General features: G+C 46.1%; 1 protein-coding gene and 1 long non-coding RNA gene across 4 annotated transcripts; one reads left to right on the forward strand and one right to left on the reverse strand.

The window, feature by feature from the left end:
* Window positions 1–306: 306 nt before the first annotated feature.
* On the reverse strand, window positions 307–3,493 carry LOC140418882 (uncharacterized). Its single transcript, XR_011945386.1, has 2 exons — window positions 3,266–3,493; window positions 307–598 (listed from the first exon to the last, which is right to left on the reverse strand). It is a non-coding gene; the product is annotated as an uncharacterized lncRNA (long non-coding RNA).
* On the forward strand, window positions 3,238–25,936 carry LOC140418867 (uncharacterized). Of its 3 annotated transcripts, none has more exons than XM_072502505.1 (3): window positions 3,238–3,306; window positions 16,468–16,590; window positions 19,222–25,936. In XM_072502505.1, exon 3 carries the CDS (start codon window positions 19,330–19,332, stop codon window positions 20,614–20,616), a length of 1,287 nt encoding a protein of 428 aa, XP_072358606.1. In that variant the 5' UTR covers window positions 3,238–3,306; window positions 16,468–16,590; window positions 19,222–19,329; the 3' UTR covers window positions 20,617–25,936. The 3 variants fall into 3 exon arrangements, with proteins under 3 accessions (XP_072358606.1, XP_072358603.1, XP_072358605.1); XM_072502502.1 differs by having other exon boundaries at window positions 16,468–16,583; XM_072502504.1 differs by lacking the exon at window positions 3,238–3,306 and adding an exon at window positions 9,175–16,151 and having other exon boundaries at window positions 16,468–16,583.
* The last annotated feature ends 1,619 nt before the right edge of the window (window positions 25,937–27,555 follow it).

Below are 27,555 nucleotides of genomic sequence, written 5' to 3' on the forward strand. Positions count from 1 at the left end.
AACCCAGGACCCTGGCGCAGGAGGCAGGTCGAATGGACAAGATGAGCTCTGAGGAGGATAGATGGTATAAGAGAAACTAGGGAAAGATGAGTTCAGAGCTCAGACCATGTGGAATTTTAGAGACAGTTTGGCCCAGTGGAAGAAGGGAAAGCAGCAGAGGCAGCTGATCAAATTGTCTCAATTTCAGTGAGTAAGAAGCTTCATGAACTCCACACACTTGAGGTGAGGATGGAGGAGACAGGGGAGAGAGAGAGACCTTCAGACGGAACTAATTTGTGATGGGATGTTAAAAGATTCAAAACACACTTGTGTTAAATAATTGACTTTTATCCAGAATATTATCCCTTATAACTGGATTAGCGTTTATAAATATGAGTCAAACCCGAGTCCAATGAACATGGTTCAGTCCTGGATGTGATTCACAGCAAAGTCCAATCACAGCAGTTACTTGTGAACCCGCTGGTGTCTCAGCCGGTTGCCTGAGTGAATGAATCCCTTTCCACACTGGGAGCAGGTGAATGGTCTCTCCCCAGTGTGAATCCGCTCATGTAGAGTGAGTTGAGATGATCTTATGAACCCAGTCCCACAGTCGGAGCACCTGAAATGAAAAATGAAATGAAATGAAAATCGCTTATTGTCACAAGTAGGCTTCAATTAAGTTACTGTGAAAAGCCCCTAGTCGCCACATTCCGGCACCTGTTCGGGGAGGCTGGTATGGGAATTGAACCGTGCTGCTGGCCTGCCTTGGTCTGCTTTAAAAGCCAGCTATTTAGCCCAGTGTGCTAAACCAGCCCCTAATGGTTTCTTGTCAGTGTGAACATGTTGATGGGACACCAGTTCCCCGGAACTTTTAAAGCACTTCCCACAGTCGAGGCATTTGAACGGTCTTTCATCAGTGTGAACTCTTTGATGGGACACCTGATCCCGTGAACTTTTAAAGCACATCCCGCATTTAAAAGGTCTCTCATCATTGTGAATCTGCTGGTGTGTCAGCAGTTGGGATTAATGAGTGAATCCCTTCCCACACTCGGGGCAGGTGAAAGGCCTTTCCCCAGTGTGAACTCACTGGTGCATCAACAGGCTGTATGTCTGAGTGAATCCACGCCCACACTCGGGGCAGATGAAAGGTTTCTCTCCAGTGTGAATGTGTCGATGGGTTACTAGGTCAGATGGGTAATTGAACACCTTGCCACAATCCCCACATTTCCATGGTTTCTCCCTGCTGTGACTGCGCTTGAGTTTTGACAGGCCAGATAATCGGCTGAAGCTTCGTCCACACACAGAACACATGTACGGTTTCTCCCCACTGTGAACTGTGCTTTTTTCCTTCCATGTTCAAAATCTGATGATATTTAGGTTACGATCAGTTACACGACTGTCAGATTTTGATGTGGCGCTTGGTTGGAGTTTCCCAATTGCACATCCTTCCCTGCTGATACCCTGTGAAATTGAGTTAAAACAAAAAAGGGAGTGAGAGAGATCCCACAAAACACAAAGACAGGTTGTGAAATTGAGCTGAATGAATCTGGTAACTTGTGGGGTCAGCACTGGGAAAAAGTGACCACGAAAACTGTTGAAACTTTTTGAACCAGTTTGTTAATGGCCTTCAGGGAAGGGAACCTGCCACCCGGTCTGAGCCCACACAAGATTCAGGCCTCTGCAAGAACACAAGAAATAGGAGCAGAAGTAGACCATTCGGCCCGTCAAACCTGCTCTGCCATTGAACACGATGGTGGCTGATCTCAGTCTTCAATTCCACTTTCCCGTGAGCTCTCTGCGTCCTTTGACTTCCTGAGAGCCCAAAAATCTCACCATCTCAGCCTTAAATATATTCAATTAACAGTAACTTCATTGCAGTGTTAATGTAAGCCTACTTGTGACAATAATGATTATTATTATCATCCACAACCCTCTGGGCTAGAGAACCTTGTGAGAAACAGAGTGAGAGAGAAAGAGAGTGAGTAGTAGGGGAGAGAGAATCAAAAAGATTGATGGAAAGGGAGAGAGAGTGAGAACGGAGTGAGGGTAACAGGAAGCAATGGACCAGCAACTGAATCTCAATTTGACAGAATCTCCTAAACCCTTAACCTCCACCACCTGGATGGAGCAGGACAGCAGATGTATGTGAACATCACCACCTGCAAGTTGCTTTCCAAGACACACACTGTCCGATCTTGTCTGACATCCAGTGCTGGATGAGCAGAACTTTCCTCCATTTAAATATTGACACGACTGAACCCATTCCCTTTCATCCTCACTAGAAACTCCACTCCCTTGTTACCAATTCCATCCCTGTCAAATGTCTGAGGCTGAAGCAGACTGTTCACAACCTGAAATGGTGAAATATTTCACCCCTAGATAAGCTCTTGACCACAGATCCACATCATCACCAAGATTGCCGATTTCCACCTCAGGAACATAGCTCGACTCCGCCTTAGTCTCTGTTCATCTGCTGCAGAAACCATCATCCATTCTTCTGTTCCCTCTCAAACAAATTATTCCAACGCACTCGCAGCTGGACTCCAACATTAAGCAACCCCCTCCATCCCATCCCAAACACTGCTACCCATGTGCTTACTCACACCAGCCCCTGTGCCCACTGATCTACAAACGCTTCCTTTTAAAAGGCACAAAAAGTTTACATTTCTCATTCTTTTACTCCATGGTAATGATCATCCTGATCACTGTAATCTCCTCCACATACACCCCTTTGAGATCTCTGCATTCATTTAATTCCAGCCACTTCAGCATTCCCGATTTTAATCGCACCACCGTTACCAAGGCCTCAATTTCTGGAATTTCCTCCTTAAAACTCTCTGACTCACTTTCCTCCGTTAAGATTGTCCTTAAAAGCTAATATCTCCTCTTGTGGCTCAGTGTCAATTGTTACTTTGTAACGTTTCTCTGAAAGTCTTAAGTCTTAAAAGTTTTATTCTGTTCAAGTCACAATATAAATTCGAATTATTGTCACAGCCCTGGATATATTCTGCCCCATGAATCGGAATTTGAAACTCAGAGTGAAACAATTTGATGGACATTCTGTCAGGAAGAAACGTTTCAAAAATGTTGCCCCCAACAATGATGGCGACTGAGCCTGAGCTCTGCTGCTCATGCCCCAATAAAGATGGTGGGTACGCATGCGCACTGTCGCTAGTGATCCATCCAAGGATGCCGATAGCGCATGCCCACTGCTGCAAGTAACCCACTATTGAGAAGGCGCATGCGCACGTCTGCCAGCGCCAAAGAAAGATGGCGTTTGCTTCACCTTGTCTGCGAGAAAGCTGCAGCTCCCGCTCAGATCCCCAGGTACCGGGAGGTTATTTTTCCGGATTTTCGGTTAAGATAAAACGAAGCGTGTCGAACGACCCGCCTGATCCAGCTCTCCCTCCGTCCCGCCATTCCCACCTTCACGGATTGTGGATCCGAGAAAGAACTTTTTCTTTGTCGCCATTAATCACACTGCGTATGCTTCACTCAGCCCAGTCCCGCCTCCACATTCACGCTGATTGGTTGGAGGGCCAGTCACTCCCGACCGGTCCTCTGGACCCGCCCACTCTTTGCCAATTGGTCAGTGCTGCCGTCAATCACTCCGCGCATTGTGAGGTGTCAGGTGAGAGGTCGGGGGCGGGGTTTACAAACCCCAGTGGGGCCCCAGAGCAGAATGTGAAACAAGAACATTCTCCACTCTCACTATCCGCAGCTTTCTCTCCACAAACAACCTCAGAGAGAATTCTTCGAGACAGGATCTACTCCCATTTGGAAGCAAGTTGACGTATTAGCGAGAGTCAGCACAGTTTTGTGAAGGGGAGGTCGTGTCTCACTAACTTAATAGAGTTTTTTGAGGAGGTCACAAAGATGATTGATGCAGGTAGGGCAGTGGGTGTTGCCTATATGGACGTCAGTAAGACATTTGACAAGGTCCCTCATGGCAGACTGGTACAAAAGGTGAAGTCACATGGGATCAGGGGTGAGCTGGCAAGGTGGATACAGAACTGGCTAGGTCATAGAAGGCAGAGAGTAGCAATGGAAGGGAGCTTTTCTGATTGGAGGGCTGTGACCAGTGGTGTTCCGCAGAGATCAGTGGTGGGACCTTTGCTGTTCGTAGTATATATAAATGATTTGGAGGAAAATGTAACTGGTCTAATTAGTAAGTTTGTGGACGACACAAAGGTTGGTGGAATTGCGGATAGCGATGAGGACTGAAATGAAATGAAAATCGCTTATTGTCACAAGTAGGCTTCAAATAAAGTTACTGTGAAAAGCCGCTAGTCGCCACATTCCGGCGCCAGTTCGTGGAGGCTGTTACGGGAATTGAACCGTGCTGCTGGCCTGCCTCGGTCTGCTTTCAAAGCCAGTGATTTAGCCCTGTGCTAAACAGCCCCAGTGTCAGAGGATACAGCAAGATTTAAATTGTTTGGAGACTTGGGCGGAGAGATGGCAGGTGGAGTTTAATCCGGACAAATGTGAGGCAATACATTTTGGAAGATCTAATATAGGGAATTTACAGTGAATGGTAGAAACCCTCAAGAGTATTGACAGTCAGAGAGATCTAGGTGTACAGGTCCACAGGTCACTGAAAGGCGTAACACAGGTGGAGAAGGTAGTCAAGAAGGCATACGGCATGCTTCCTTCATTGGCCGGGGCATTGAGTATAAAAATTGGCAAGTCGTGCTGCAGCTGTATAGAACTTTAGTTAGGCCACACTTGGAGTATAGTGTTCAATTCTGGTTGCCACACTCCAGAAGGATGTGGAGGCTTTAGAGAGGGTGCAGAAGAGATTTTCCAGAATGTTGTCTGGCATGGAGGGCATCAGCTATGATGAGCAGTTGAATAAACTCGGTTTGTTCTCACTGGAACGACGGAGGTTGAGGGGCGGCCTGATAGAGGTCTACAAAATTATGAGGGGTATAGACAGAGTGGATAGTCAGAGACCTTTTCGCAGGGTAGAGGGGTCAATTACTGGGGGGCATAGGTTTAAGGTGCGAGGGGCAAGGTTAGAGGAGATGTACGAGGCAAGTATTTTTACAGAGGGTAGTGGGTGCCTGGAACTCGCTGCCGGAGGAGGTGGAGGAAGCAGGGAGGATGGAGGATAGTGACGTTCAAGGGGCATCTTGACAAATACATGAATAGGATGGGAATAGAGGATTATGGACACCGGAAGGTAGAAGATTTTAGTTTAGACAGGCAGCATGGTCGGCGCAGGCTTAGAGGGCCGAAGGGCCTGTTCCTGTGCTGTACTTTTCTTTGTAATAAACAAGGTAATATCTCACGGGGCTGAGAGGTAATATATTAGCTTGGATAGAGGATTGGCTAACCGACAGACAGCAGAGAGTGGGGATTAGATTATATTGGATTTAGATTAGAATTAGATTTATCCACACATGTACCGAGGTACAGTGAAAATTATTGTTCTGGGTACAGTCCAGGCAGAATGTTCCATGCACGAAAATCATAGGACATACGATAAATACAAAATGTAAATACATAGATATAGATATCGGATGAAGCATAAGGAGTGTAGGACTACTCAGTAGAGAAGACCATAAGACATAGGAGCGGAAGTAAGGCCATTCGGCCCATCGAGTCCACTCCGCCATTCAATCATGGCTGATTTCAACTCCATTTACCCACTCTCTCTCCATAGCCCTTAATTCCTCGAGAAATCAAGAATTTATCAACTTCTGTCTTAAAGACACTCAACGTCCCGGCCTCCACCGCCCTCTGTGGCAATGAATTCCACAGACCCACCACTCTCTGGCTGAAGAAATGTCTCCTCATCTCTGTTCTAAAGTGACTCCCTTTTATTCTAAGGCTGTGCCCCCGGGTCCTAGTCTCCCCTGCTAATGGAAACAACTTCCCTACATCCACCCTATCTAAGCCATTCATTATCTTGTAAGTTTCTATTAGATCTCCCCTCAACCTCCTAAACTCCAATGAATATAATCCCAGGATCCTCAGACGTTCACCGTATGTTAGGCCTACCATTCCTGGGATCATCCGTGTGAATCTCCGCTGGACCCGCTCCAGTGCCAGTATGTCCTTCCTGAGGTGTGGGGCCCAAAATTGCTCACAGTATTCTAAATGGGGCCTAACTAATGCTTTATAAAGCTTCAGAAGTACATCCCTGCTTTTATATTCCAAGCCTCTTGAGATGAATGACAACATTGCATTTGCTTTCTTAATTACGGACTCAACCTGCAAGTTTACCTTTAGAGAATCCTGGACTAGGACTCCCAAGTCCCTTTGCACTTCAGCATTATGAATTTTGTCACCGTTTAGAAAATAGTCCATGCCTCTATTCTTTTTTCCAAAGTGCAAGACCTCGCACTTGCCCACGTTGAATTTCATCAGCCATTTCTTGGACCACTCTCCTAAACTGTCTAAATCTTTCTGCAGCCTCCCCACCTCCTCCATACTACCTGCCCCTCCACCTATCTTTGTATCATCGGCAAACTTAGCCAGAATGCCCCCAGTCCCGTCATCTCGATCGTTAATATATAAAGAGAACAGCTGTGGCCCCAACACTGAACCCTGCGGGACACCACTCGCCACCGGTTGCCATTCCGAAAAAGAACCTTTTATCCCAACTCTCTGCCTTCTGCCTGACAGCCAATCGTCAATCCATGTTAGTACCTTGCCTCGAATACCATGGGCCCTTATTTTACTCAGCAGTCTCCCGTGAGGCACCTTATCAAAGGCCTTTTGGAAGTCAAGATAGATAACATCCATTGGCTCTCCTTGGTCTAACCTATTTATTATCTCTTCAAAGAACTCTAACAGGTTTGTCAGGCACGACCTCCCCTTACTAAATCCATGCTGACTTGTCTTAATCTGACCCTGCACTTCCAAGAATTTAGAAATCTCATCCTTAACAATGGATTCTAGAATCTTGCCAACAACCGAGGTTAGGCTAATTGGCCTATAATTTTCCATCTTTTTCCTTGTTCCCTTCTTGAACAGGGGGGTTACAACAGCGATTTTCCAATCCTCTGGGACTTTCCCGGACTCCAGTGACTTTTGAAAGCTCATAACTAATGCCTCCACTATTTCTTCAGCTATCTCCTTTAGAACTCTAGGATGTAGTCCATCTGGGCCCGGAGATTTATCAATTTTTAGACCTCTTAGTTTCTCTAGCACTTTCTCCTTTGTGATGGCTACCATATTCAACTCTGCCCCCTGACTCTCCGGAATTGGTGGGATATTACTCCTGTCTTCTACTGTGAAGACTGACGCAAAGTACTTATTTAGTTCCTCAGCTATTTCCTTGTCTCCCATCACAAAATTACCAGCGTCATTTTGGAGCGGCCCAATGTCAACTTTTGCCTCCCGTTTGTTTTTAATGTATTTAAAGAAACTTTTACTATCATTCCTAATGTTATTGGCTAGCCTACCTTCATATTTGATCCTCTTTCCTTATTTCTCTCTTTGTTATCCTTTGTTTGTTTTTGTAGCCTTCCCAATCTTCTGACTTCCCACAACTCTTTGCCACATTATAGGCTTTCTCTTTTGCTTTGATGTATTCCCTAACTTCCTTTGTCAGCCATGGCTGCCTAATCCCCCCTCTGATAACCTTTCTATTGAAGTCCCCCATGATCACTGTGACCTTGCCTTTCTGACATGCACTTTCTATTTCGTGGTGCATTTTGTGCCCCCGGTCCTGACCACTGTTAGGAGGCCTGTACAAAACTCCCATTATGGTTTTTTTGCCTTTGTGGTTCCTCAACTCTACCCACACAGACTCCACATCATCTGACCCTATGTCATTTAGTGCTATTGATTTAATTTAATTCCTAATTAACAAGGCAACCCCGCCCCCTCTGCCCACCTCCCTGTCTTTTCGATAGGTTGTGAATCCCTGGATGTTTAAATGCCAGTCCTGAACCCCCTGCAACCATGTCTCTGTGATGCCTACCACATCATACCTGCCAGTCACAATCTGGGCCACAAGCTCATCTACCTTGTTCCGTACACTGCGCGCATTTAAATATAGCACCTTTAATTCTCTATTGACCGTCCCAAGGAGATGCTTGGAGAGATCAGTTCAGTCCATAAGAGGCTCATTCAGGAGTCTGGTAACAGCACGGAAGTAGCTGTTTTTGAATCTGTTGGTGCGTGTTCTCAGACTTTTGTAGCTTCTGCCGATGGAAGAGAGAATAACACAGGTGTGAGGGGTCTTGGAGGGCTCGTCTGTCTTTTTCTGGTTGGCAAGCTGTACCTAGTGGTGTGCCACAGGGTTCGGTCCTCGGCCCCCAACTATTTACAGTCTAAATTAATGACTATGGGACAGATAGAATGTACGATTCATGATCTGGAAGAAGGAAGTGAAGGCACTGTTGCTAATTTTGCAGATGATACAAAGATCTGTAGAGGGACAAGTAGTATTGAGGAAGCAGGGGGGGCTGCAGAAGGATTTGGACAAGCTAGGAGAGTGGGCAATGAAGTGGCAAATGAAATACAATGTGGAAAAGTGTGAGGTTATGCACTTTGGAAGGAGGAATTTAGGCATAGACTATTTTCTAAATGGGGAAATGCTTAGGAAATCAGAAGCACAAAGGTAATTGGGAGTCCTTGTTCATGATTCTCTTAAGGTTAATGTACAGGTTCAGTCAGCAGTTAAGAAGGCAAATGCAATGTTAGCATTCATGTCAAGAGAGCTAGAATACAAGACCAGGAATGTGCTTCTGAGGTTGTACCTGGTCAGACCTCATTTGGAGTATTCTGAGCAGTTTTGGGCCCTGTATCTGGGAAGGATGTGCTGGCCTTGGAGAGGGTCCAGAGGAGGTCACAAGAATGATCCCTGGAATGATGAGCTTGTCGTATGAGGAACGGTTGAGGATTCTGGGTCTGTTGGAGTTTAGAAGGATGAGGGGGGACCTTATTGAAACTTTAAGGATGCTGCGAGGCCTGGGTCGAGTGGACATGGAGAGGATGTTTCCACTTGTAGGAGAAACTAGAAGCAGAGGACACCATCTCAGACTAAGGGGACGATCGTTTAAAACTGAGATGAGGAGGAATTTCTTCAGCCAGAGGGTGGTGAATCTGTGGAACCCTTTGCTGCAGAAGGCAGTGGAGGCCAAATCACTGAGTGTCTTTAAGACAGGGATAGATAGGTTCTTGATTAATAAGGGGATCAGGGGTTATGGGGAGAAGGCAGGAGAATGGGGATGAGAAAATATCAGCCATGATTGATTGGCGGAGCAGACCCGATGGGCCGAGTGGACTAATTCTGCTCCTATGTCTTACAGTCTTTTGGTCTTCCGATAGCCAAATTTACAGCTAACACTGAAATGGGTGGGAAAGCAAGCTGCAATGAGGAAATGAGAAATAGGTGAGTGGGTCAAACTGTGTCAGATGGAATTTAACCTGCATAAGTGTGAGGTTATCCATTTTGCTCAGAGGAATAATAAAGCAACTTATTATCTAAATTAAGAGAAAGTTCAAAATGCTTTTGTACAGAGGGATCTGGGTGCCCTTGTGCACGGATCGCAGACAGTCTGCAGGTGCAGCAGGTAATAAGGAAGGCAAATGGAATGTTGGCGTTCATTGGTAATGGAATAGAGTATAAAGTAGGGCAGTGCTGTTGTAACTGTGTAGGGCGTTGGTGAGACCACATTGGGAGTGATGCAGATTTTGTCCCTTGGACAATGGCATAAATGCATTAGAGGCGGTTCAGAGAAGGTTCACTCGATTGATTGTCTTGTAAAGAGAGATTTGAGCAGTTTAGGCCAATACTCACTGGTGTTTAGAAGAATGAGAGGAGATATAATTGAGGTACATTAAATGCTAAAGGGGATTGACGGGGTAGACGTAGAGCGGATGTTTCCCCTTGTTGGACATTCTAGGAGGAGAGGCCATCTTTTTAGCCTTGTCCTGCATGTTTTATTTCAAGGGGGCTGGGGTCTACACACAAAGTTGTGTTGCTGCACAAAACTGTACAAGCTTCCAGTGAGGCCACATTTAGAATAATGTGTACAGTCTTGGTCCCCTTATTTCAGGAAAGATATATTATCATTGGAGGCAGTACAGAAGAGGTTCACGAGGGTGATCCTGGGTTTGGAGGGACTGCCAAATGAGGAAAGAATTTCTTCTCCCAAACTGGTGAATCTTGGAATTATTTAGCCCAGGACATGTGGAGGCCGAGTCCGTGATCAGTTGCAAGGCTGAGATCGATCTGTTTTTAATCAGTAGGGGAATTGAGGATTACTGAGGGAAGGTAGGAAAGTGGACTTAGTGAGAGTGAGATCAGCCGTGATCTTATTAAATGGTGGAGCAGCTCAAAGGACTGAACGGCTGACTCCTGTTCCTATTTCTTCGGATCTGTTCTGTTTGTAGGTAAAGATTTCCAGTATCTGTGTGACTGGAGAAGTACTGAGATATATAAAATCCTGGTTAGACACCATCTGGACTGCTGTGATTTTAAAAAAAAAAAGTTTCTTGTGATGTGATGCAGCCAGATAGGATGCTCTCTTTCGCACATCTGTAGAAGATTGTGAGAGTCGATGCGGACATGCCAAATTTCTTTAGCTTCCATAGGAAGTAGAGACGTTGTTGGGCTGTCTTCACTGTTGCATAAATGTAAGTGGACCAGGACAGACTGTTGGTAATGGTGACCCCCCAGGAACTTTAAGCTATCGACCATTCCCACTTCGGAGCCATTGATGTAGACGGGAGCGTGTGTCGTACTACACTTCCTGAAGTCGATGATCAGTTCCTTGGTTTTGCTGGCATTGAGAGAGAGGTTATTTTCTGTCCACCAAGCAACCAAGTGATCTTTCTCCCTTCTGTAGTTTGACTCGTCGTTGTTTGAGGTACGATCCATCATATTCGTATCATTCGTAACTTATAGATAGAATTGGAGTTAAAGCTTGCCACACAGTCTTGTGTGTGTGTATACGGAGTACAGTAGAGGACTGAGCACACATCTTTGTGTGGCCCCGGTGTTGAGGACTATTGTGGAGGAGATGCTGTTACCTATCCTGACAGATTGCGGTCTGTTGGTGAGGAAGACAAGGATCCAGCTGCACAGGGAAGGGTCAAGTCCAAGATTGCAGAGTTTGGTTATTAGTTTTGTTGGGCTATTGGTGTTGAAGGCGGAGCTGTAGTCTATGAACAGCAGTCTGACGTAGGGTGTTGAACGAACACTTCACATTTGTCTTCACCCAAGAGTATGAGGAGGCAGATATGGAATTCAGGCAGAGACTGAAGTTCCTGAGCAAATTAACATCGGGAGTGACAAGGTATTGGAGCTGTTGGCAGGTTTAAAAGTGGACAAATCTGCACGTCCGGATGAGTTGTGCCCTAGACTGTTGTGGGAGGCGCGGGAGGAGATTGCAGGGGCTCTGACCCAAATTTTTAATTCCTCTCTGGCCACGGGGGAATTGCCAGAGGACTGGAGTTCAGCTAATGTGGCCCCACTGTTTAAGAAAGGTTGTAGAGATAAGCCAGGAAACTGCAGGCCAGTGAGTCTTGCGTCAGTGGTAGGGAAACTATGGGAGAGAATCTATCTCCACTTGCAGAGGCAGGATTTGATCAGGAATAGTCAGCATTTGTCAGAAGGAAGTCATGCTGACCAAATTTGATTGCATTTTTTGAGCAGGTGACGAGCTGTGTAGATGAAGGTAGTGCAGTTGATGCTGTTTACATGGACTTCAGCAAATCTTTGACAAGATCCCAATGGGAGACTTGGAAGACCATAAGACATAGGAGCAGAATTAGGCCGGGCAGCACGGTAGTGCAGTGAGTAGCACTGCAGCCTCACGGCGCCGAGATCCCAGATTCGATCCCGGCTCTGGGTCACTCTCCGTGTGGTGTTTGCACTTTCTCCCCGTGTTTGTGTGGGTTTCGCCCCCACAACACAAAGATGTGCAAGGTCGGGGGATTAAACACGCTAAATTGCCCCTTAATTGGAAAAAATGAATTGGATACTCTAAATTTATTTTTAAAAAGGAATTAGGCCATTCGGCCCATCGAGTCTGCTCCGCCATTCAATCATGGCTGATATGTTTCTCTTCTTCATTCTCCTGCCTTCTCCTTATTCACCGGATGCCCTTATTAATCAAGAACTATCTATCTCTGTCTTAGCGACACTCTGATTTGGACTGTTGCTCTTTTTAGCCTTAGTTTATTAGCTCTGATTACGTCACCTTTGGTCACGAGTCGCCAGGTATCTTTCTGATACCGCCACGTGGTTCAAGTTCAAGTTATGATTAATAAGTCAGTACACCGCTTAGTAAGATTGAAATCAACGGTCATTTATTATATACAACAAGTAATGTTTATACAATAATACTACTATCTATATAATAAACCTATCACTACTGGCCAATACTTAACTTTAGGAAGAGCCCACCAGGTCAGGGAAACGAATGGCTTATCCAATCGGATCTGGCCCGCGGGATTCAAAAGGCTGATACAGGTCGATGGCTAGGAGTCTTTATCGGATAGCGATCGCTGGATTCAAACTTACAGTTGCTGGTTGGTGTTCTTGCGAAGGTCTCGAGCAGGCGAAGAAGGGAGAGAGAGAGAGATCTGAACTTGGCCCCTCACTTTATAGGGCCCAGGGGCTTCCCGCCTCTCGGGGCGGCCCTTGACCCTGAGTCCCAAGTGATTGGACTTGTTCCCAATCACTGGGTTCGATACGTCCAATTGCGAGGCGATTCCCCGATCGGGGGGTGGTCGTTCACCTGCCTTTGTTTCGGCCACTGCAGGCGCCGACATGTCTGGCCCGGTATTCAATTGCTAATATGTTGCAATTGTTTCCGGGGATAGCCGATTAAACTGCAGATGTCTGGGTTGATGGGCTGCTAATAGTCCTGAGTATAACTGCAGATGTCTTGGTTGATGGGCTGTTAATAGTCCTGAGTATCGATCTGGGCCGACTTCCCCAGAGCCGAATATGATATTCTGCCTGCAGCTGTCCGTTTGTGTCTTGTTACCTGCTTTTCCCATCAGCCTTTCCGGTTAGCCATTTTAAATCGGGTTTTGGCCAAATTAATCGGGAAGCAGCCATTTTACGTGGCTACAGGTCTCCCCAGCCTTCACAGCAATGAGTTCCACAGATTCACTGTCCTCTGGCTGAAGAAATTCTTCCTCATCTCAGTTTCAAAGGATCTTCCCTTCAGTCTGAAGCTGTGCCCTCTGGTTCTAGTTTTTCCCACTCGTGGAAACATCCTCTCCACGCCCACTCTCTCTCGGCCTCTCAGTATTCTGTAAGTTTCAATAAGATCTCCCTCATCCTTCGAAACTCCCAACGAGTACAGACCCAGAAAAAGAAAGCAAATGCACATGGGATACAGGGTAATTTGATGATGTGAATTGAAAATTGGCATAGCTGTGATCCGGGGATGATGACAGACAACTGCTTCAGTGACTGGAAGCCAGTGACCGGTGGCGTACTACAGGGATCTGTGCTGGGCCCCCTATTATTCAGCATTTATATAAACAACATAGATGACTATGTGGGGGGGAAGGATCAGTTTTTGTGGATGACACAAAGCTTGGCCTGGTGGTTAACAGTGAGGTTGAATGTCTTGGGTTACAGGAAAATACAGACGGGATGGTCAAATGGGCAGAAAAGTGGCAGATGGAATTTAACCCTGAAAAGTCTGAGGTGACACACTTTGGAAGGAGTAATTTGTCAAGGAAGCATTCAACTAATGGCATGACACTGGGAAGTTTGACAAATAAAGGGACCTTGGCGTGTTTGTCCATAGATCTCGGAAGGTAGAAGGGCAGGTTAATAGGGTGGTGAAAAAGGCATACGGGACACTTTATCAAATTGAGGCATAGATTACAAAAGCAGGGAGGTCATGTTGGGAGTTGTATTGAACTATTATGAGGCCACAGCTGGAGTACTGTGTGCAGTTCTGGTCGCCACATTATAGGAAGGATGTGATTGCACTGGAGGGGGTGCAGAGGCAATTCACCAGGATGTTGACTGGGATGGAACATTTAGGTTATGAAGAGAGGTTGGATAGGCATGGGTTGTGTTTGTGGGAGCAAAAGGCTGAGGGACGACTTGATCGAGGTGTACGAGGGGCATGGACAGGGTGGATAGGGAGCAGTCGTTCCCTTAGTTGAAAGATCAGTCACAAGGAGACACCAGTTCAAGGTGAGGGGCAGGAGGTTTAGGGGGGAATTGAGGAAAAATGTTTTTACCCAGAGGGTGGTGACGGTGTGGAATGCACTGCCTGGGAGGGTGGTAGAGGCGGGTTGTCTCACATCCTTTAAAAAGCACCTGGATGAAGACTGGCACGTCATAACATTCAAGGCTATGGGCCAAGTGCTGGCAAATGGGATTAGGTAGGTGGGTCAGGCTTTTCATGTGTCGATGCAAACTTGATGGACCGAAGGGCCTCTTCTGCCTGTTGCTGATGATACAAAGTTCGGTGGCATCGTAGACAGCCTAGATGATAGCATAAAATTGTAAGGAGATATTGACAGACGAGGTGAATGAGCAACACTGTAGCAATGTAAACAAGTGTGAGGTTATCTGCTTTGAACCAAAAAAAGATCGAACTGAGTACTTTCTAAATGGAAAGAGGTTAAGTACAGTGGGTGTCCAAAGAGACTTGGGGTTCATAGAATCTATGGTATGGAGACAGGTCCTTCGGCCCAAACTGGTCCATGCCAACCAAAAAGCCCACCTAAGCCAATCCCATTGGCCTGTATTTGGCCCAATATCCCTCTGAACCTTTCCTATCCATGTATCTGTCCAAATGCCTTTTCAATGTTGTCAATGTCACTGCCTCAACCATTTCCTTTGGCAGCTCATTCCACATACGTACCATCCTCTGTGTAAAACCGTTGCTCCTTCGGTTCCCATTAATTCTTTCCCCTCTGAACATAAACCGATGCCCTCGAGTCCTTGATTCCCCAACCTTGAGAAAAGACTGAGCGTATTCACCCTATCCATGCCTCTCATGATCTTACACACCTCGATAAGACCACCCCTCAGTCTCCTACGCTCCAAAGAAAAAGGTCCTGGCCTGTCCAATCTCTCCCTGTAACTCAGTCCCTTGAGTCCGGGCAACATCCTTGTAAATCTCTTCTTCACTCTCTCCAGTTTAATAACATCTTTCTGTCAGCAAAGCAGCCAAAACTGAACACAATACTCCAGGTGCGACCTCACCAACGTCCTGTACAACTGCAACATAACTTCCCAACTTCTATACTCAATGCCCTGACTGATGAAGTTCAGCATGCCACAAACTCTGCCCTGTCTACCTGTGACTCCACCTTTAGAGAACCGTGCACCGGAATTCCAAGGTCGCTCTGGTCCACGATACTCCCTAAGGTCCTACCATTCACTGTGAAAGTCCTACCTTGATTTGACTTTCCGAAATGCAACTCCTCGCACTGATGTGTATTGAGCTCCATTTGCCATTTCTCGGCCCACTTCCTCAGCTGATCAAGATCCTGCTGCAATTTCTGATAACCTTCCTCACTGTCTACAATACCACCTATTTTAGTGTCATCTGCTAACTTACTGATCAAGCCTTGTACATTCTCATCCAAATCGTTGATATAGATAAAAATCAGCAATCTCCTAGTTACTAATCTCCTAGTTACTCCCCGACTTAGTTAATTACTCTAATGTCACGTTTCAGTTTTTTCCCCCAGTCCAGATACCCAACAGGTAAGTTATTTATACTGACTGTTCCGAAGCTCTTCCTCCCCGGATTGGCACCAACCCCGCTCCCTGCAGACAAGGCCATGAATCCCCGAGGTAAGTTATTTATACTTGCCGTTCCTCCCCGGATCCGGGCCAACGCCTCTCCCTGCCGACTAGGCCGTGAATCATCATAGATTATCATAGAATTTACAGTGCAGAAGGAGGCCATTCGGCCCATCGAGTCTGCACCGGCTCTTGGAAAGAGCACCCTACCCAAGGTCAACACCGCCACCCTATCCCCATAACCCAGTAACCCCACCCAACACTAAGGGCAATTTATCATGGCCAATCCACCTAACCTGCACATCTTTGGACTGTGGGAGGAAACTGGAGCACCCGGAGAAAACCCACGCACACACGGGGAGGATGTGCAGACTCCGCACAGACAGTGACCCAAGTCGAAATCGAATCTGGGACCCTGGAGCTGTGAAGCAATTGTGCTATCCACAAGGCTACCGTGCTGCCCTGAATCCCTGAGGTAAGTTATTTATATTTACTGTTCCGAAGCTCCTCTCCCCGAGTTCACACCAACTCCGCTCCCTGCGTTGGTGAGATTCACACCTGGGTGTCTGGAAAATCGTTAGGTCAGTAACTGTCCTGTGAGGTAATGAGTCATTTTGCTTCCCAATTGGCCGAGGAAGGCAGTGTGTCACAAGGATGGATGTGTTGACCGATTAATGGCTGGAGGATGGGGGCAGGTCATGTGATCAAACCTCCATTTAATCAAAGTTGGCGAGGAGAGAATGTTGTGAATTTCTGTCCTAACTGACTGTGAGGTTTCTGTAAATTTACAGGATACTGGAAGTGGAGGTTTAACAGACGGGAAACGCAAACCAAACGTCACATCGCGATCTGACAGAGTCACTAGGTTCATCAGACCCTGAATATCAGCAGCATCTGGGTGTGGAAGGTAAAAGGTTTGTCTGTTCTGTCTGTGAGGGAAGATTTCAAGTCTCAGTGTAACTGGAAAAGCCCCAAGATTCACAAACCCTGGTTAGACCAAACCTGGAGAACTGTGTTCAGTTCTGGGCAACAAACCTGAGGAAGGATAGAATGGCCTCGGAGGGAGTGTAGCACAGATTTAGCTGAGTGATATCTGAACCCCCCCGGGGTTAAATTACAAAATTAGATTACACAAAGGATTCAGAGACATGTTGGCACAGAGAATGGCATTCGGCCCATTGAGTCCATGCTAGCTCTCTGGAGCAATCCAGTCAGTGCCATTCTCCTGATCTCTCCCTGTGTCCTCGCAGGTAATTTCCCTCAGATGTCCATCAAATTTCCTTTTGAAATCAAATCATTCATTGTGTTTATTTTCAAACTCTCTCCAAGGCAGCAAGTTTCAGGCCATTGCCGCTCGCTGTGTCAAAACATACATCTCATATCACCTCATATCTCCTGTACCTTTTACATACAAACTAGGAACAGGCCACTCGGCCCCTCGAGCCTGCTCACCATTCAATAAGATTGCGGCTGATCTCATTCTAACCTCAACTCCACATTCCTGCCTACCCCTGATAACCTTTCACCCCCTTGCTCATCAAGAATCTATCCAGCTCTGCCTTAAAAATATTCAAGGACTCTGCTTCCACTGCCTTTTAAGGACGTGAGTTCCTAAGTTTTACAACCCTCAAGAGAATAAAAAATCCTCATCTCCATCTGAAATGGGTGACCCCTTATTTTGCAACAGTGACGCCCTCGTTCGCGATTCTCCCACAAGAGGAAACATCCTCTCCACATCCACCCTGTCAAGACCCCTCAGGATCTTATATTGTTCAATCCAGGTTTTACCCAAAACTTTAAATCTGTGTCCCGACTGCTTGTATGACCAGTGAATGGAAACAGAGTTTCTTTGTCCACCTGATGGAAATCTGGCATAATCTGTGTCCCTGAATCAAATCTCCCCTCAACCTCCTTTGCTGGAACCATTCTGGTAAATCTCCTCTGCATCTTCTCCAAGAACCTTCACATTCAGATAGAGTTGCAGATAGCGAGGAGGACTGTCAGAAAATACAGCAAAATATAGATAGATTGGAGAGTTGGGAAGAGAAATGGCAGTTAGAGTTCAATCCAGGCAAATGCGAGGTGATGCATTTTGGAAGATCTAATTCAAGAGCGGACTATACGGTCAATGGAAGAGTCCTGGGGAAAATTGATGCACAGAGAGATCTGGGAGTTCAGGTCCATTGTACCCTGAAGGTGGCAATGCAGGTCGATAGAGTGGTCAAGAAGGCATACAACATGCTTGCCTTCATCGGACGCGGTATTGAGTACAAGAGTCAGCAGGTCATGTTACAGTTGTATAGGACTTTGGTTAGGCCACATTTGGAATACTGCGTGCAGTTCTGGTCGCCACATTGCCAAAAGGATGTGGATGCTTTAGAGAGGGTGCAGAGGAGGTTCACCAGGATGTTGCCTGGTATGGAGGGGGCTAGCTATGAAGAAAGGTTGAGTAGATTAGGATTGTTTTCGTTGGAAAGATGGAGGTTGAGCGGGGATCTGATTGAGATCTACAAAATTATGAGAGGTATGGACAGGGTGGATAGCAACAAAATTTTTCAAGAGTGTGGGTGTCAATTACAAGGGGTCACGGTTTCAAGGTGAGAGGGGGAAAGTTTAAGGGAGATGTGCGTGGAAAGTTTTTTACGCAGAGGGTGGTGGGTGCCTGGAACGCTTTGCCAGCGGAGGTGGTAGAGGCGGTCACGATAGCATAATTTAAGATGCATCTAGACAGATATATGAACGGGCGGGGAACAGAGAAGTAGATCCTTGGAAAGAGACGACAGGTTTAGATAAAGGATCTGGATCGGCGCAGGCTGGGAGGGCCGAAGGGCCTGTTCCTGTGCTGTAATTTTTCTTTGTTCTTTGTTCTTCCTGAAGAGTGGTGACCAGAGCTTCAGAAAGATTCATAGAATAGAATTAGAGCCATAGAATTCCTACAGTGCAGAAGGGGGCCATTCGGCCCATCGAGGTTGCACTGATTCTCTGAAAGGGCACCCTGCCTAGGCCCACACCCCTACCCTGTCCCTGTAACGCCATAGCCCCACCTAACCTGCACATCGCTGGACACTAAGGGGCAATTTATCAAGGCCAATCCACCTAATGTTCCCTTCTTTGGACTGTGGGAGGAAACCTGAGCACCGGGTGGAAACCCACGCAGACACGGTGAGAAAGTGCAAACTCCACACACACAGTCACCAAGGTCGGAATTGAACCTGAGTCCCTGGCACTGTGAGGCAGCAGTGCTAACCACCGTGCCACCAGAAGCATAGTTTCAGTATCAATATTATTGTTTATGAAGCTGAAGATTGAATTTGCTTTGCCAACTACTCCCTTGATATGTCTTGTAAATATACAAAATCCCTCTTCACCTCTTTCTCCCTCTTCCCGAAGAGGCCAGTTGGGTATTTACAGCAATCCAGCAGTTTTCATGGTCACTTTTTCCCAGTGCCGGCCCCACAAATGACCAGATTCATTCAGCTCAATTTCACAACCTGCCTTTGTGTTTTTGTGGGTTCTCTCTCACTCCCTATTTTCTGTTTTCACAGGGTGTTCGAAGGGGAGGCTTCAAAGTCCAGATATGCAAACCAAATATCACACCAGGATCTGACAGAGTTTGCAATTTATCATATTCTGAACATCATCGTACTTTGAACATGGAAAGAAAAAGCATCGTTCACAGTGAGGAGAAACCGTACACGTGTTGTGTGTGTGGACGAGGATTCACTCGATCATCAGGCCTCACGAGACACAAATGCAGTCACACCGAGGAGAAACCGTGGAAATGTGCGGACTGTGGGAAAGGATTCACTTCCCCATCCCATCTGGAAATTCATCGACGCAGTCACACTGGTGAGAGACCATTCACCTGCTCCAAGTGTGGGAAGGGATTCACTGAGTCATCTAATCTGTCCACACACCAGCGAGTTCACACTGGGGAGAGACCATTCACCTGCTCCAAGTGTGGGAAGGGATTCACTGAGTCATCTAATCTGTCCACACACCAGCGAGTTCACACTGGGGAGAGACCATTCACCTGCTCCAAGTGTGGGAAGGGATTCACTCAGTCATCCGTCCTGCTGAGTCACCAGCGAGTTCATACTGATGAGAGACCGTTTCAATGTCCAGACTGCGGGAAGTGCCACAAACGTTCTGGGGATCTGATGAGCCATCAACGTGTTCACACTGACGAGAAACCGTTTAGGTGCTCTCACTGCGGGACTGGGTTCAGACAATCATCTCACCTCACTGTACATAAGCGAATTCACACTGGGGAGAGGCCATTCGCCTGCTCCCAGTGTGGGAAGGAATTCACTCAGTTATCCACCCTGCAGAAACACCAGCGAGTTCACACTGATGAGAGACCGTTTCAATGTCCAGACTGCGGGAAGTGCTATAAAAGTTCTGGGGAACTGATGTGCCATCAACGTGTTCACACTGACGAGAGACCGTTTAGGTGCTCTCACTGCGGGACTGGGTTCAGACACTCATCTCAGCTCACTGTACATCAGCGAATTCACACTGGAGAGAGGCCATTCGCCTGCTCCATGTGTGGGAAGGGATTCACTCAGTCATCTGACTTGCAGAAGCACCAGCGAGTTCACACTGGAGAGAGACCGTTCACCTGTTCAGAGTGTGGGAAGGGATTCAAAATGTCTTACAACCTACAGAAGCACCAGCGAGTTCACAGCGAGAGACCGTTCCAATGTCCAGACTGCGGGAGGTGCTATAAATGTCCTGTGGAACTGATGCGCCATCAACGTGTTCACACTGACGAGAGACCGTTTAGATGCTCTCACTGCGGGACTGGGTTCAGACGATCATCTAACCTCACTGTACATCAGCGAATTCACACTGGGGAGAGACCGTTCACCTGCTCTGAGTGTGGGAAGGGATTCACCATTTCATACCACCTGCAGCAGCACCAACGAGGCCACAAATAACCACAGTGAATGGGTTTTGCTGTTACTCACATTCAGGACTGAACCATGTTCATTTGGATCTCTTTCTGCTGATAACAAACTTCAGCCCATTTACAGGGGCTAATATTCTGGCTAAAAGTCAAATACATTAGATTTGAGTTAAATCCGCAGTGTGTTGAAACGTTTTAATATCTCTGACACAGGTTAGTTCCTTTTGAAGTACTCTCACTCTCCCCTGTCTCTTCCATCCTCACCTCCATAAAGAAGTGTGAGGAGCTTGTGGAACTTCTTTGTGACTGAGATTGAGTAAATCCGATCAGCTGTCTCTGCTGCTTCCCTCCCTTCCACGAGCCCACCGGACCAAACTGTCTCTAAATGTCATCCTTTCCTGAGCCCTGAACCCACATCTTTCTCTAGTTTCTCTCCCCTCATGCCCTCTCAGAGCCCATCTTGTCCATGAGACCCAGCTCCTGCTCCATCGACCCTATTCCCACTCAGCTACTGATCAGCCAACTCCCCTGTATCCACGGATATTGTCAACATTTCTCTCTCTTCAGTCACTGTCCCTCTGTCCTTCAAATCTGCCATCATCACCCCCTCCTCAATAAAACAAACCCTTGACCCTGCCATCCTTACAAATTACTGCCCCATCTTAAACCTCCGTCTCCTCTCCAAACTGTTTGAACATGTTGCCACCTCCCAAATCTTTGACCATCTTTCCCAGAACTCCCATGTTTGAACCCTTCAATCAGGTCTCTGCCCTGCCACAGTGAAATACAAGCGACAAACAGAATCTTACCCGGAGAGAAGACAGACAATCCGGGAGCTTGGAAGCAAGGGCGGCACGGTAGCACAGTGGGTAGCACTGTTGTTTCACAGCGCCAGGAACCCGGGTTCGATTCCTGCTTGGGTCACTGTCTGTGCAGAGCCTGCACGTTCTCCCCGTGTCTGTGTGGCTTTCCTCCGGGTGCTCCGGTTTCCTCCCATACTCCAAAGATGTGCAGGTTAGGTTATGCTAAATTGCCCTTCGCGTCCAAAAGGTTAGGTGGGGTTACGGGGATAGGGTGGAGGTGTGGGCTTAAGTAGGATGCTCTTTCCAAGGGCTGGTACAGACTCAATGGGCCGAATGGCCTCCTGCACTGTAAATTCTCTGATTCTATGAGGTGAGATTGTCCTTTCTGAGCTCCAGCCAGGTGATGTTAAACACTCAGGCGGGAAAGACAAAAATCTACAACGTGTTTAAAACAGCTGATTTATTTCACCAATATCGAGAATGTTAAACTCCAGTCCCTTAGAGGTTATTATCATCAGAAACAAACTCCAACTATCAGAGTAAAAACCTCAAAGTTCTGGTATAGATAGAGGCCATTTGGCCCATTGTGTGAGTGCTGGCTGAAGTGGAACTATTCGGCTAAATCCTATTTTGCAGATCTCAGTCGATTGCCCTGTATGTCCCAGTCCTTCAATTGGATATCCAAGACATTTATTTTAAAGTGATCCGGATTTCTGCTTCTAGGACCCTATGAGACAGCGAGTTCTAGACTCCCACCACTGAAGTGATGACCTCCGAGAAGCCATAGCTTTGCCAAAAGAAGTATCCATTCTAAATGGTATTGCCATTACTCAAGACAACACTATAGAAGCACAAGGAAACACCCTTGCAGACAGAGTAGCGAAGGAAGCTGCCTCCCAGTGGGATTCTTCAGCAGAACCAAGACACATCTACAAATTGGGAGTGACCGATTTATTGCAAGATCTACTTGAAATGCAACATGACTCGGCACAAGAAGAGAAATGGTCATGGTTAGACTCAGGTATCCAGTTGTATGGTGATGATATTTGGAGACAAGTTCAGACTGATAAACCAGTTGCACCACAGGCACTGATGCCATTTTGCCATTTCTGGCCCAGGACAGATGATGGCTTGATTCCAGAAAAGTTGGTGTGGCAAAGGATTCAAAAAATATGCACAATTGGTATCAAACTGCTGTGTAACCTGTGAAAAGAACAACTTACGACCTATAACATCAATGCCTCAGCTAAAAGCTCCTGCCCCTGCAGGACCATTCCAGAATATACAGGTCGATTACATCACCCTTCCTACATGTCAAAGATACACTGACTTCCTTGTAATAGTGGATAAGTTCTCTAGATGGGTAGAGGCTGCTCCAGCCAGGAGGGCTACAGCCACCCATACATCCAAAGTCCTATGCAAAGGCTATATTCCCAGATGGGGAGTACCAGCTAGATTGACTCAGACAGTGGAACCCACTTTACAGTTGCTGTTTGCCAGGAGGTGTGCAGATTACTGAACATCGATTGGAATCTACACTGCCCTGATCATCCAGAATCATCAGGACAAGTGGAACGCATGAACCGGACTTTAAAAGAACGATTGTCCAGATACAACCAAGAAGGCATGAATTGGATTCAAGCCCTGCCACTAGGTTTGTGCAGTATCAGAGCAACTCCAAACTAAGCCCATTTAAGGTCATCACTGGTAGACCCATGTCCCTGGCAGGAACTATTGACTTAAGAAAGACAGACTGTCATGTGATGAGTGATGCTTTACTTAGTTATTGTCAAAACTTAACAAATGCTTTCAGGCCTCGATGGAGTGGGGCGATCCTCCTGATGGGGCCACGACTTGGTGCCCGTCGAATCCGCTTACATAAAACAAATTCAGCACAAACCATTAGGAGCCAAGTGGGAAGGCCCCTACCAGATATTACTCTCAACCCAGTCAGCCGTGAAACTCCAAAGAAAGAAATCAAGGATTCACGCGTCATATGTGAAGCGCGCTTACCAAAATCAGAATCTGTAAAAATGTTTGCCATAATATTGATTTTCAGTTATGTGTTTGGCCCAGCAGGCCTTACCCAGGAGTTCAATGTTAACACGTTCCTTTACATGTCCTATACCTATGCCAGTGACTTTAACGTCTCTAATTGCTGGGTGTGTTCTTCTATCCCTACCAATTCCCAAACAGCTATCCCACTGCAGCCTGTTCCTTTTACTTTATCCCAAATGGAACAATGGTACATTTTCCAAAATCCCGACTCTTCCCTTCCCCAATGTGGAGACACCAGAACCAAAGAAATGATAAACGATGAGGTTAAGAGATGGCGATCTGCAGGCCGCCCAGTAAATACTTTCAAGGGATGGTATCAACATGTCTCTGATCGGAAACAGAAACCAGCCCAAGTAACCTTCCCAACTGGTCATAATCATACTGGGACCATTTGTTTAATCGGCTATAATCATAGAGCATGGAATGTGGGATACAGTAAATGTGAATATTATTGGATGTGAGTGCCAGTACAGAGTGCACTCATGACACAAGGTAGTGGTCTCTGGACATGAAGGGAATCCCATCGACTTTAAAAGGATATCTAATAATCACACCGATGGGACAAATTGTACAGAATATTGATACCCACAAGTGGTTGCCCAATATTCTACCTATAATGGCACCTATTACAGTAATACTGCAGACCCTTGGCTCCCAGTGAGCTGCAGAGGAGCGTGCTATTTATGATTCATTGTCCCCTTCATCCGCCATTCGTTTCCCTTTCCCTAGCCGATGCTATAAACGCAGACTCAAAACATGGACCTTTCATCCCACAGTTTGAGAAATATCAACTGACCACTATCATCACGAGGTCTAAACGCGAGATCACAGGGGCTGAGAAATTCTTTTCTGCTCTCATCCCTGCCTATGGCATCATCGTATTGAGCAGAGAATACATTAAATTGGCCACAGCCTTCGAGGAAATAGCCAATGACACTGCCCGAGCTCTCAGTAGCATTTCAGCCGAGATGCTAGCCAATCGAACTGTGGCTTTACAGAATCGGATGGCACTTGACTATGTGCTAGCCGAGAAAGGTGGCACCTGTGCCCTGATTGGTGCAGAGTGTTGCACCTACATCCCAGATAATTCGGAAGAAATCAACAGCTTGTCAGCACATATTCCAGAAGAAGTTGGGAAACTTTAACAACTCTCTGACACCCCTCTTAGGGGATGGCTCTCTGGATGGGTGGGTAGCACAGGAATTTCCATCATTCAGGGACTTCTCTCATTTTTCATTTTTGGGTTTGTCATTTAGGTAGTGATCTTGCCGATCAGATGCATTGCCCAATGTATGGCTACCCATAATGCCCCAACAATCAAAGTGGTTCATAGTTGTCCAACTGCACCACCAGCCCATGACATTGAACCAGGCTCCTACTATTGAACTGTCATTACTGCATTATTACCCAATTATTACTGCAATCATATAATTAACTTCCATTATTACTGAATTGTTATTGTACTATATAATCACTTTTTTGCATAAAATACGTCCAGAATGCTTGTAACGCTTGCAAAGCTTTGCCCGTTCCAGTGTTGATGGCTGTTCTCAAACAAGTGAACCATTAAAGAAAACGCAAATGAGTTCCTCCCTGCGCTTAATTCTATCCTATCACATTTCTTCCCTAACTTCTATTCGTTATTTTGATTCATCTTATTAATCTTTAGAAGAATCAAAAGGGGGGACTGATAGAAATGGGCTTTCTAGTTACCTATAGATGATAACGGTAAAATAGTTAAATGAGAACTCAGGAAGCATATGAAGCATTATTTGAGTGCAACAATAGCTGGATACCCATTAAGGGTTAATCCAGATCATACACTTTAGTTTTCGTTCATTAAACCTAGATTTTAACATTTGCAAATTGCTTGAGACAAGCAAGGTCAGTGACGCCAACTAGCTAAAAGACCCCATTGTATGCTGCTGCTTTTCCAGCACGGACAGTCTCGTTTCCATGGTAATAGACAGTCTAAGGTCATAATGCCCTGAAGGCTGTTTTTTTTCTAATTAATGTTGAGATGCAGGTGTCAATAATTTGGAAAATTGGCAAGCGATGGAATGGGAGAATTCCGCCAACATACTCAAATACATATATCTCTTAAATTGATGGATAGACACTTTGGTCAAATTGATGAATTATAAATTAGTTAAAGCCAATCAGCAATAAAAAGAAGGCCAGACATTGAGATAACAATTCTCTTAAGAATCACTTACCGGAATGGAAAAGTGCTTCTGTTGCTCTGTTCGGTTTCTCTTCTTGCTCACTCCATCTATTTATGAAACCTTTGCTGCTCGCTTTGCTAATCAAAATTACCCAGTTATTTTATCTGGTGTATTATGATTTAAATGAAAACTCAACTTCTGTATTCGCTAAAGACAATTAATCTGACTAGCTTACTGCAGGGCTAGTTGTTGATTTTTTCTAAATTTTGTATTAAAAACAAGTGGCACAGCTGACAAATAAAGTTCAACTGGACTTTGCCAAAAAGCACAGACTTGACCTCTGTTATTTGGGAACTGAGAAGGGATAACACATATCCAGGGTTCCGAATAGACACAGAGATCCATTATGCCCCTTCCACTCCCAATCCGTTGCTAATTACTTTAAATCTAAACCCTTTGGTTATTGACCTATTAATGAAATAAATCCTTCTTGTCCATTCTATCCAGGGCCCCTCAGAATGTTAAACACCTCAGTTAATCTCTCCTCAGTGTTCTCTGTTCCACAGAAAACAACCTCGGCCTCTCCAATCTTTCCTCATTGTTAAAATTCTCCATTTGTGTCAACATCCTGGTCAATCTCCTCTGCATCCTCTCTGGTATGAACACATCCTTCCTGCAATGTGGTGACCAGAACTGTACTCAGTAATGCAGCTGTGGTTTAACTAGTGTTTTGGACAGCTCCAGTATAACCTCCCTGATCTTATAATAAAAACAGAAAATGCTGGAAATACTCAGCAGCTCTGGCAGCATCTGTGGAGAGAGGGGTTTCAGGTCTTTCCTCCAATAGAAATTGCTGGGAATATTCCCTGCTGTAGTACTCTATGTCCCCGTGAATAACAAAGTATCTCTCTGCCTTTACAATCATCGTATCTACCTCTCCTGTCACCTTCAGGGATCTGTGGACTTGCACTCTCATGCCCCTCTGTCCCTCAACACCTCACTATCATACCATTCATATTCCTTCCCTCGTGTTTGTCCTCCCCAAATGTATTTATTACCCCGCGCTTCTCTGGATTGACCTCAGTTTGCTACTTTTCTGGCCGGCTGATCAGTCTATTGATGTCTTCCTGCAGTCATTACAGCCTTGGTTCAAACATGCACAAAAGCGTTGAATGCCAGAGGTGAGGTGAGAGTGGCAGTCCTTGACATCAAGGCAGCATTTGACCGAGTATGGCATCAAGGACTCCCAGCTAATCTGGAGTCAATGGGAATCAGGGGAACACTCTCTGCTGGTTGGAGTCGTACCTGGCACAAAGGAAGATGGTTGTGATGGTTGGAGGCCAACCACGAGCTCCAGGACATCACTGTAGGTGTTCCTCAGGGTAGTGTCCTCGGCCCAACCATCTTCAGCTGCTTCATCAATGACCTGCCTTCATCATAAGATCAGAAGTGGGTATGTTTGCGGATGACTGCACAATATTCAGCACCATTTGCGACTCCTTCGATAATGAAGCAGCCCTTGCCCAAATGCAGAAAGACCTGGACAATATCCAGGCTCGGGCTGACAAGTGGCAAGTTACATTTGTGCCACACAGGTGTCAGGCACTGATGATCTCCTACAAGAGAGGATCTAACCATCGCCCCTTCAATTGTAATGACATTCAATGGCATTACAATTGCTGAATCCCCCACAATCAACATCCTGGGGGGTACCATTGATCAGAAACTGAACTGGACTAGTCACATTAATACTGCAGCTACCAGTACAGGTCAACGGCTAGGAATCCTACGGTAACTCACCTCCTGACCCCCCCAAAGCTTATCATCCACAAGGCACAAGTCAAGTGTGTAATAGTATTCTCCCCACTTGCCTGGATGAGTGAAACTCCAATAAATACTCCAGAAGCTCAACTCAATCCAGGACAAAGCAGCCCGCTTGATTCC

The sequence above is a fragment of the Scyliorhinus torazame genome, chromosome 5, assembly GCF_047496885.1.
Source record: "Scyliorhinus torazame isolate Kashiwa2021f chromosome 5, sScyTor2.1, whole genome shotgun sequence".
Lineage (NCBI taxonomy): Eukaryota > Metazoa > Chordata > Chondrichthyes > Carcharhiniformes > Scyliorhinidae > Scyliorhinus > Scyliorhinus torazame.